Below are 12,195 nucleotides of genomic sequence, written 5' to 3'. Positions count from 1 at the left end.
GGTTAGAAATCATTTTCGATGGGCTACAGTCCTGAACATTTGATTGTATGCGCTGTCTGTTGCTCTTCGCCGTGTTAGTAGTGGTGGTAATTCTCATCATAATTATCTTTTCTCTTGTGAAAAGCCTAATAAAATTGAGTTCAAGAAACTGTTACAGTACGGTGCTCTTCAGGGCACACAAACACACGGCTCACAAATGCATGACACGATAATGCACATGCATGTATTTGCCCACATTAATGCATTCCGATAAAGCAGGAGAGACAGAGATAACTGTGAAAGGTGACAGCATTTCCTTTTCTCACGGGGTGACCTCGTTCTCAGCAGGTCACTGCGGTGGCTTTGGACTGTGTCTCTACTGGCCATCTGGCCCTGCCGGTCTCCACTGTGAGCAAATACCAGGCAAGTGGCTCACTGACATATTTCTGATGGTGTGATTCAATATTGGTGGTAGTTGTAAGCTTGGGATTAGCCTGCTGCACATACCTCTATTTCACTCGACTACACAAACCCACCTGGCTGTGGTTTCCATTCACCTGCTCCCTATGGTAATCACTAGATTTTTTTTCCCCGTCTCAGTGTGCTCACTATACTGTAATTAACGCAAGCATTTGATCTGCCAGTGTGCCTCATAATACACACAAGCTTGTATTGTGTGTATGTGTCACCATTTAATAACTAAGCTGCTATTCCAAGCAAAAGATTAAGCATTGAATGTGCAGTTTGGAAACTTTACCATATTTAATCTTCCATGCACATACCAGCAGATGGAAATATACCAGGTTGCCTTATAGTAAATGTATTAATATATAAAACATAGCCTCCACAGTGGATTCAATAATTTATCTGCTACAGCTTGCACACATATATGATTCCTTGCTGTCTCACAGTGAAAGCAGAGAATCATTTTTCATAGATGAGGCGTTTCTGTCTCTGTCCATGGTGCTGAAAATCCATTTTCATGTTTGCCGGTAGGGGGCGTGTGGTACCTAAAGATAATATCCTGCTGCTGTGAATCCAATCCCCCTGGGTTTCAGCAAACCCAGCATAGCTGCAGACTAGAGCGACCGTGAATTGGTCTGTGGTCCAATCGGCATTGCCAGAATGTGTATGTGCTGTGCAATAATCTAGGCTTAATCACTTTGTAAAAGCAACCATTATCACATCAAATGCATGCAAATGCATGTATAATGTTGGATTCTGTTGCTATGCTTGCAGGCATTTGATTTTCCATATGTAGAAAATGCAGAGAAATAAAATGTCTGCCTAAGTTTAAAAATATGATCATAATAATATCAATAATGATATAAAATTATATTTTCTAGACGATTTCAAAATATAAGCAATAAACTATAAGGGGGGACTGAAGTGGATTTTTTTTTATCAATTGATGTAAAGCTTTACATTGAAATAAAGATCAAAAACTGTCTGGAGAACATTTAGCAGTAGCCTGTAGGTCTCATGTAAGTATAAAGATTTAAATGTTATCCTTTCTGTCCAGTAAACCAAGCAGAACTGAAATCTTTGTTTTTTTTTTCCCTGCCGGTTTTTAACAACTCCGCCTACGACATCAGACCAGCCAAATTGTCCAGTCCCCGGGAGGAAGCGCGGGTCCCACCAGCAGGCCTGGCTCTTCGCCTGTCTTTTGGGGGTGTTTTCGTATGCATGTGCGTGCCTGGCTGTGTCCGATCCAAATAGATTCGCCTCACGTCACCTTCCTACCCACCCACCACCCCCTGCACATAAAACATTCATTAGAGCGCAGCCCTGCGCTGCAAGAAATGTCTGTCTGAATAAGTTATTAAGTCTCAGATTAACTCTTCAAATCTTCCATCAGTTATGTAAATTACTTGTTTTTTCCATTACTCGTCTATTTGTGTGTGGGGTTTTCTATAAATAACTTCAGGTTTCGTGAAACCAGGCAGAAAATGCAGCAGAAAAAAATTAATAAATAAATAAAATCTCTTTGCCTTGGCTTGATTGATGTGGAAATTCCACTTTTAGATTTAAGAGGATTTTTTTGCAGCGTGATACAGACCCATAAAACATTCATCTCTGAATTCTTTCTCCCTCTTTCTCTCTCTTTCCGCCAAACGCACCTCACTGCCCCGCCCTCCCTTTCCACCTCCCCGTGGTAAACGCACACTGACGCGCATCAGTGCGACCGACATCCGTGCGCATCCACTCACTTTTCTCCGTGTACTTGGGAAATATACACCGGGGCAAGTGATCGGACTGGATATGTGCTGCGATTTCAAAACATGGATCCAATACTGATTTTTCGCCTGTGTCGTTGATTCTCCACTTGTGCGTTAACACTTTGAGCTCTTCTCCGGAGCTGTTTGCGCGCCCTATATTTTGGGGAGGTGTCGACTGGTGTGTCTACTGATCCCAATTTGGATGTTTATCGCTGACTATTTTTTAATCCCTCGTCCAAATGACTGAGCTCGGGTGCAGCCGGAGACGTGGCTCCCCACTCGGGAAGACCTACGGCTAAAGTTTGAAGGGTGCAGGGGTGCTTTAGGCTGTTCGTCTCCCTCCGTGCACTGGATTTGCAATTACCCATAAATTGCAATAAACAGCGGATATCCTATCTGTCTCCACACGCGCTGGGATACATTCGACTTGGATTTATACAGCTTCTATTTTCACCCCCATCTAAATCATGAAGACCGTTATTATTGATGGTGAGTAGGCTACACATTAGACAATAGGGCGTCTGTAAAGTTTTCACACAAGGCAGACAGGGGGATACTGATGGGTTACTGCGCACTGATAAAATCCACATCGGGCAATGTCACTGATCTGAAGAGAACAGGCACAACCAGTGATAAATCAGATGTCCTAATTGGAGTTTACTCTGCTGGCTCCTTCGGGGTTTGGTTAAAACGGTACATGACTGACAATATGCGCATAAACACCTCGAATTTGTACAATCACCTAATTATCGGTTTATTTTTGGAGCAGACTAACGAGCAGCGTCTCTATCAGTTATGGATATTGCGACTGTAAACGACCTTGACTCAGTGGCTCTTAATTGAGCCATAATTCAGAGCCGATTTTGTGCGCGCCCCTTCTCTTTCTCTCTTTGTGTGCGTGTTTTATTAGTGCGCGAGCAAGAGAGAGCGCGCGTGAGAGAGTGAGAGGCCATGTAGTGTTTGTGGCGGTCAATATGCTCTGCGTGATATCGCAACTTAACCCGGGCATCCGCTTCATCCCGTCTGGACGCTGTGGGCTGAGCTTTTGATGAAGTCTGCAGATGGTCCGCTTGGCGGCCCAATAATACCGCTTTACTCTCCAGCTCCTTGGCTTATATTTGGTGTTTTAGTGGCATCGTCCCACTCGGGGTGCCGCCAAAGTGGCAGGAAATTAGGCCTTGTAGCTTTCACCGACTGGACTTGGAGCTATTCTAATGAGGGCAAGACATGCTCTCCCATTCCCGCTGGAAATAGCTAAGAATTTCATTTCTTGGCAGTAGCATGCTGTAGGCTTTGAGTGTGCGCGCGCGTGCACAGATAGGTGGAGGGGGGCAGGTGCCTGTTCTCTGTAAATATGTGTAATGCAGCGCAGTGAGGATAACACTGACATGGCGTGTGATGTTTGATATGCAGCACCACGATGAGATAAGTGCATGTATGTAACATTCAATTTGTTCCATCAAGAGCTTGTGGAAAACCCTTATCTCCACCCTGCCCCACCCCTGCACACACTGCCTTAGCACACACACATTCAAACACACACACACACACACACACACACACACACACACACACACACACACACACACACAGACACACACAGAGTGCTTATGCAACATGCTGTACACTCCCTCTCCCTCACGTTGTTCATTACTTGGCTAAAACTGCAGGATTATGGCAAGAAAGCTGCAGATTATTGTGGGCCTACAGAGTAACTTTGCATTTCACAACTAGCAAAATCAAAGAGGCACATCTACTTGTGCATTCTCTTTGATATGTCACAGGGTGATGCAAATTCAAGTGCACACCCCTTCATTGGCACAGAATGGCTCTGGGTCCCACAGACCCTACAGCCAGGTTTTCATCATCCAACTGCTGGTGTGATTTAGCACCAGGCTCCTGACACACACCTATGTCTGATTTTTTTTTTTTTTTTTTTTTTTTCCCTGCTGCAATTATAATTGGTATCCATCTCTCAGCTTCCTGATTTGGTGGAGAAAATATGGCCTGTCATGTCTTGTGTTTAAAGTGTCAGAGTGAGGAGGGACTTTAATTTACACTCTTTTTCACCCAGTCAGCATATGATCAAATGCCTCTGTGGGAAAGCTGTTGCTCGGGGGTGCTGTTGCTCCCTGTCTACTGCCAAGCAAAGCCAATAAAGCCCAAATGAATGGATAAAACCATTATGGTGGAACTGAAAGCTTTCTCTTCAGGAGTTTTAAACCACTACACAATGAGGGCATTTTTTTTTCAATTAGTTAACTTTGTTATTGTTTTAGTAGTGCTTTGCCAAAAACTCTGCCCTATTTTCAAAAAATAGGCCACAAGATGCAGCATCTGAGGTGGCGAGATAATTGTTTGGAACACATCAAGCTGTAAAAAAAAAGATGGCACTCACACACACACAAAAAAAAAGAATAACAATACCTCATTTGCATAGCGGCATTAGGTGGGATCAAACATCATGCCATAAACTGACAATGAGACACGGCATCTTCCGCACCCTGAAAGGGAATGTGAAATTGATCCATCTTTGTGTTTGTATGGGGGTGTATATGAGCACAGAAGGAGGGCTGGGAGGGATAATGTGTGTGGGTGTAGTGTTTATGAGTGTATGGGGAGGTCTGAGGAGAGTCTGTGAGTAAGTAAATGAAGAAAGAATGCGTGTGAAACCGAAGGTTATGTGACCTATCGTGCCTGCCGTTTTTTTCTGACTCACCTTCTATGCGTTCTTTCAGTTAAAGCGTCTTTCATCACGCGTCAGTATGTCAACTGCATGGATGCTGGGGCGAAGTGAGAGAGAAAATCATTTGTAGCTCTGCATTTTTCTTTAACAACGACTCCATCAATAAGGAGCAGTGTTTAGATTCTTGTGAGTTCTAGCCGAGACTTTGTTTTCCCTTTTAATTGGCCAAGGTCAGCAATGAGACCAAGAAAAGCATAACTCTTCCCCTGAGGTATTAAAGGGGAAATATGTAGGATTTTTGCAACCCATAAAAGAAAATGACTGTGATTTATCTGTATCTGGGAAGGTTGTTGATCAATACAACTGACTCATTGATTACTCTGCCAGGTGCTGAGATTTCTGGCTCTCATTTCTAGCTTTTCAGCCTGAATTTCAAGTCCCTCCCAGTCTCCCCGTTCTCATTTATTCACTTTTTCCAACTCTTTAACAATTGAGGATGGTGCTATGAGCAAGACCTTTTATCTATGAAGTCTAATACACATACAAATCCATTAACTGACATGCGCCTCCTTACCTACAGGAACTGATCATACCACAAACCTCCACCCGCACCCTCAGAACTGCCGGCAGCTTGCTCCTCCGGGCCCTTAGTACTAAGCTCCAGAGGATCTGGGGATTGAGCCTTCTGCTCTGCTGCACCACGCTTGTGGAACAGCCTTCCTAACCATTTGAAGCAGCAAGACCTTAGTCTCTTTTAAAAAAGGCCGAAAAACCTTTCTATTTGGGAAGGCTTTTTCATCTTATTACTATTTTCTTTTTGTGGTGTGTTCTATGTTATTAATACTGTAGCACTTTGAGTTTCACTATGAATGAAAAGTGTTGGACAAATGAAATGTATTACTATTATTATTAATAAGCCTCATTACCTGTGCTTGAGACTTGTGCAGCTCCAAGAGGAGGAGATAATAAGTCCTGTTACTGTTGTTGCAATTCCTTCTGGTCACCAATAGAGGTCGATAAAGGTCACAGAGTGGTTATTGCCCCTTTGTCATGAAGTTTTAGGGGTCAATAGGAGTCAACACAGCTCTGCTGAGTGCAACATGTGGTTTGGCTGCAACCCAAGACCAAATTACATCAAAGGAGGGAAACAATAGGTTTACCTCGGCAATTCAGTTGTTTACTGCTACAAAACAAATCCGCATTGTCTTCGGGGTCCCCATTGGACAATGAGGGTAAATACAGAAAGTAATTCAAGGGTAATTGGCTCCAAACAATGCAGACATCCAGTCATGCCTCTACTTGTCTTATCTGCACAACACTGCATTTTTTGTTCCATCACAACAGAATTTCTTTGTCTCTCCTTGACATTGACATGATATTCCCATCCAATTACCCAATTACCTGGTCATCCAGATTCATAACTAAAGTTTCTTAGCAACAGGCAGTGTAATAACAGTTTATAAATGATAAAGTTTTAATCCCTCTAAATATGCCCAAAACATAATTGTTCTCTTCATGTAATGCACTACTGAATAACATAATCATGTCTTTGGAGAGATGTTGATGAATTAGAATGAAAAGAGACACTATTTACACTTCATAATGAGAATTGTATGTAATACATGACAGCTTGTGCAGCAATATACTAATGACCCATTTAGTTGGCATTTTATTGCAATTAGTTAGTTTTACAAGATTATAATTGTTTTATTAATGTTAATTCGTATGATTGTTTCAAATTTGATGTTTTAGTGATGATTTTATATCATATTAGGACTATTATTAATACTAATTTACCAGTATTATATAATTAATATTAAATTACTAATATTTGCATTTCAAGACACATCATACACACACAGTGCAGTAAGATACAAGTATTTGTGCAGAATTAGTGAATCATATATCAACATGTCTTGGATTCCTTATACATTTCTGATGATGTCAGCTATTGTATTCATATTTCTTATTGATTACAGACAGTCTAAAGGATGGAGATGTCAACATTTTGTGCTACAGAGCCTTGGTGGTATTAATGCCTTAGTTACAGTGACAGACTGCAGCAGGCTATCTGAGAGTGGATCTGCTAGTATGTTCACTGCATCCTGATGAGCATGTTCCTTCAGGGGCTTCTTTTAATTGGCCGCGCCTTCAAGTAGCACTGCATTTGTTTATACAGTACATGCACACACACACACACACACACACACACACACAGAGATTCCCACTGATACACACAAACACACACTGATGCAGAGGCATGCTGGCCTCAGATATCCTTGGAACCATCCGCTCTAGGTTATCCCAGTCTCCCAGCCCTTCACTGCTAATCAGCAAGACAGAGAAACTAAGTGGATAAACGAGTAAAATTCTATTTGTTTATACAGAGGAAGCTAAGGGGCGAAAATATACAAAAAGCAGTAGAAATGGAATACACTATCCCCTCAGATTACCAGTCCTTAATCCTCTCTGTGCAGAAAATGCACTGTAAATGCTAACCCCCATCTCCCTACATTCCCCTTCTAAAATAAAAAGATTAAAAAAAAAAAAAGTAAGTGTTGGCTCTTGTCTTGAGGAGGGTGTGGGAGAGGAGGGGAGGACCAGATGAACAAGCGTTATGCAACTTTAGGGTGGTGGGGCGGGTGGAGTCTTTATAGGGGATTTATTTATGTCTTTTTCTAAAAATCCACTCTGACACTGTATCATAATCCTTTAAAGGTGCCTACGCATGACAGAGCAGATCAAACCTCCCAACGTGCCTAAGCCCAACCCTTTAAAAAAAAAAAAAAAAGACAAGTGAAATTTTCACACAGTATGTAGTTGCATCAGAACTGTGTTCACACCAGAGTCGTGATATATATCCACCAGCTGAGCCAGCGAACAAAACAAAAGCCCCCATCCCTCAGGGGAGCAAATATGCATCTGTTGATTCCTTTGACACGTCAGTACCATATAGCTGCAGCTCCTAGCGTGCACAAACATGAGCTGGCTAATTTGTTGAACACGTTGCCCATCTCACTCCACTGCAGTGTCATCTTTCAATCTGGGATTTCATACTTGTTCTCGCTGTGTCCTTGGAACTCACTGTGCCCACTTTTCTGTCCGTGTATCCATGAAAGTTGCATGGTTGTTCTAATCCACTTGCAGATGTGAAAGTGCGCCGAGCTGCCTGAACGTCGGTGACGCTGATTATACCACAATAGGGAGGCTGACTGATGGCCTAGTAAATTGTTAATTAGACAGAGCAGAAGCCGCTCTTAAATTAGACGCATGAATGGAGCCGTTGTCAGCCTTATAAGTCAACCCTGCTCCATGCCTCTCCTTGCAGGCTGCAGTGCCACTCAGATAGATAAAGTGGCTTGCTGATCCAAGTACAATGTCATTGATCACACTGTTAGGAGGAGGTTTAGCAGAACTGATTAACACCAGATAGATAGATAGATAGATAGATAGATAGATAGATAGATAGATAGATAGATAGATAGATAGATAGATAGATAGATAGATTGATTGATTGATTGAATTTGTTGGATATAAACTATACAGTATGTGTATATAAAACATCTTCTCTCATAGATCTACAGCAGAGAGCTTGATGGTGGCAAAGAGGCAGGTCCATCAATACTTGGCTTCAGTAAACTCAGAGGATATTTTGATATAATTAGCCACATTTTGCTGACATATGACCTAATCTGAAGTCAGCACTCAGTTAGTATTGGCAGAACAGTCAAATATTCAATCAGGATATCCTGAGGAAGGACCTTTTTTTCCCCCTCCATGAGCAGATAAATATTCTTGGGTATTTTTAGCTGTGTTGATCTCATTAGCGCTAGTGACGCAAAATGGACTCCCTACCAGTCCTTCTGATCATCCTGTGTGACTCTGCCTGTTTAGTGATTAGTGATTAGTTTGCAAACTCGACAGATGGGAGTTGGGTTTTTTGATGCTGTGTCTTACTCAATCCCTGGCACCACGTTGTTGAGGCGCATAAACCGAGGTGTCACCTTTCTGTATCTCATGCATTGTTGGAATCCTATTCTTCTCTTATTTATCCTTATTCAAGGCAGAGTTCTACAGGACCAGCTCAGGAAGACTCTGACTTGTGTAAAGAGTTATGTATATGGGGGTTTTTTTATGTAAAGGAGAAATTGCTGATTTCAGAGACTGCATGTTTTAGCAAGCTTTAGCAAAAGGTGCTTCTATAGCATGGGGGAGAGAGGCTTAGATAGATAGACAGATAGATAGATAGATAGATAGATAGATAGATAGATAGATAGATAGATAGATAGATAGATAGATAGATATAATGCTGAATTTTACATTGCACCATAGTTCCATTAAAGACTGAGTTAGAACAAAACCTTTCAGAAACTCAGCGACAGACTGTGCTTTCGTACAGCCACACTGCAACACATTCACGACTGTCATGTGTCTCCCCGTGAGCTTGGTAGGTAGTTCACAGCTGAAATATGTATGGGGAGCCCTTCAAAGGAAATAGGTCATCACTCCATGGCTCAGGAGAAATTGATCTGTTATAGAAGTGAAAGCCCATTCTGTAGGTGCTAAACATATATAAAATATACCTGTTCTGGTGGCTTTATACAACAATTCCACAAATTTCCGATGGCAGATATAACTTTCTTTCATACACAAATCAATGTCCTCAATGGCAGGTGGGAGTGAAAGGATTTGTCGAGCAGGAAATGCATAATCCCGCAAGTGCTGCAGGAGCACAGTAAGACTTTCTAAACATACTCAGGCATAAAAGTGGAATCAATGAGGATCCCACTCATCTGCTACAATAAGTGTGCCCCATAACCTTTGCTTTCAGAGAACAACACTATTGTTTATCTACATGTAATTGGACAGGCTTGCCCTCGCAGAGCAAAGTACAGTATGAGGGAAAGGCACCTCCCTCCAAGCTAAGGTGTAACATCTGTGTTCAGGGACGTCTGTGTGAATCCGGTTTTGCTCTTTGTCATCTCAGGGGCCCAAAGTAGGTTATTCTTATTAAAATGCAAATCTGACCAGTACGCTTCATCAGTACTCTCCTTTTGTCCCTGCGGATTGTGTGCTGAACACATATTCCTTCCGATTCTTTACAATCTTTCCCTCACTCTCACTTTCTCTTACTCCTCTTACATTGTGATGGTCATTCTTCTCTCTCTAATTCTATTACCGTCTCACTCACATACACACTGTCGCTCATCTTTCTGTCTTCACTCTCAGGTGTAAATGCTGATTATCTTGTGTAGATATCAGGCCACGGCAAATTAAATGTGACCGCAGCTAGCCTGCCAGGACGTCCATTATAATGATATCTGTAATCTGCTGGGCTCAGGGGAAGCAGTGGGGAGGGCAGGGAAGATAGAGGGATGATGATGGAGGGGGATTCAGTGTGGATCTGGTGGCTGGCAGGAGAGAAGCGGACATGGATTTTCCTCCACTGATGAGGTTTGCGTGGACATCAGGACCATATGTCATCCGTGGGTTTAAGTCCCACAAACCAGAGTCTCATCCAAAGCTTAAACAGCATCCAATGCTGAGGTCATGACCTATGTTTATGTTTAGCTGGTGGAAAGCTGTTTCTTTCCCCTTTTATTTTAGTCTTTTTATCTTTTTTTGGCTACATCTGTGCTATGCATTCCTTGTAGCTGTGTCCATAAATGGTGGTTTGACATCGTAATCCTTGTATTTTCTCATTTAAGTGTGTGTTGGTTTTTGTCTGTTCAACCATATGGTGGCAATCAGCGATTACCCGACATTATGTATTAAGAACAGTAAATATAGATGTCTTTTTCTTCCCGATGTGTTTCAGTCAGAGTCTCAAAATGGAAATTTATCCATCTGAAAGTATTGAGGATGATTACATCAGGACACCGTGCAGGATCGAAACAACAGCGTTTAGATCCTGCGGTGTAGCATTTTGACACGTCTCTAAACGCATTAGAGAGGGAGGTAGACCTGTGTAAAAAAATTCCCATGGAATCCCTTTGACATTCGGTATGAGAGAGCACAAAAGAAGAATTGATCTGATGAGAGAAAAGATTGTACTGGGGATATGACGATTTTGCGGGCACGTCAGCTTGGCTCAGTTTCCACAACCTCTAATCAGAAATGGTGCTTGTTTTCTCATGCCTGTACGTGTTCCCAGCAAAGCCTATCATCACAGCAATTATTCCAATGAGGGAGATGAGCACTGCCAACACTCCATCTACGAGCTGTAAACAAATTATGCGGAGGGGTCTTGATGATGTCTGTGTGAGAAACGAAATAGTTTGAAACCATTTCTGATGGTCCCGCTGTGCCATTGTGGGTCCTCAGCCAGCAGATACCCATGAGGGTTCACAAGTGAAACTGTGCCACCACTGGAAGGAAGCTGGCTGTTACAGCGGTGCCTTCCAGATGTACAGTGTATGTGTAATGTATTGTTTTTTGTCTTCGCAAGCTGCATCTATGTATTCTGCATCTCTAAACAAAAGTGCAGACCCCACTCTGCTTGTTTGGATAATGAGTTTTGACAGATCAGCTTTTTTCTCTGTTTGCATAAATCAAAGCCCCAAATATCCACCTGGCACTTTCAAGTAGCAATTGATCAAGATACAATTGCCATATGCTTCCTTAAATGTAATGTAATTCAACTTGATGCCATTAAGTCAGAGGAGGTTAATTTTATTGACGTGATTTTGTAATTAGTCAAACAACCGGTGGCTTATGTTTTGATATATCACATGTTTAAACTCTTTTGTCTTGTGGAAATTTCAGGTGGTTTTCAATAAATCTTTCAGTGGTTTTGCTGTGGGTAATTGACAGGTTATGTTTTCTCCCCCTCCATCGCTCCCTTGGAAGGCATTAGCATATTGAGTTTCGTGCTTGACTGTGAAGCGATTCCCACCATGCCTTTAAAAGGCATCGCATGAATAGGCGGTACATTATACCGCAGAGAAATATGAGACAGGAGAGAGGGCACACTCTTCCTCCACTTTACTCTCGGCTCATACACACTTCAGCGGGATGAGCTCGACATACGTGCATGCACACGCACACACTGGCTGCTAGAGCACCCCGCTGCTTGCTGACTCACACAAGGTTTAGGGGGCGGGCCGTATTTTCAGGAGGGGTGAGGAGTACATGTTACATTCCCATCTCCCACAGTTAACTCCGAAGAACCAGCCATGAAATAGGTACACCCCCCTCTTCAAGTCAAAGACACCTGAGACTCCCCACGTTTTTTCCTTGTTTATTTTTGCCTACACTACCGTTTCACTGAAATTAGGGCTGGAAACTTACAGCATCTGATCGACAGAACTG

General features: G+C 42.4%; 1 protein-coding gene across 1 annotated transcript in view; it reads left to right on the top strand.

Annotated features, from left to right (window-relative positions):
• Positions 1-2,173: 2,173 nt before the first annotated feature.
• Positions 2,174-12,195, top strand: part of rtn4r (reticulon 4 receptor) — a 41,836-nt gene continuing 31,814 nt past the window's right edge. The window contains exon 1 of the mRNA XM_044337553.1: positions 2,174-2,687. Within this exon, the coding sequence (XP_044193488.1) occupies positions 2,666-2,687 (22 nt within the window). The 5' untranslated portion in view covers positions 2,174-2,665. The remainder of the gene's footprint in view (positions 2,688-12,195) is intronic.

Source organism: Thunnus albacares, chromosome 2 (assembly GCF_914725855.1).
Source record: "Thunnus albacares chromosome 2, fThuAlb1.1, whole genome shotgun sequence".
NCBI classification, from domain to species: domain Eukaryota; kingdom Metazoa; phylum Chordata; class Actinopteri; order Scombriformes; family Scombridae; genus Thunnus; species Thunnus albacares.
The sequence above is the reverse complement of the archived record's forward strand: the minus strand, read 5'-3'. Positions and strand labels throughout refer to the sequence as shown.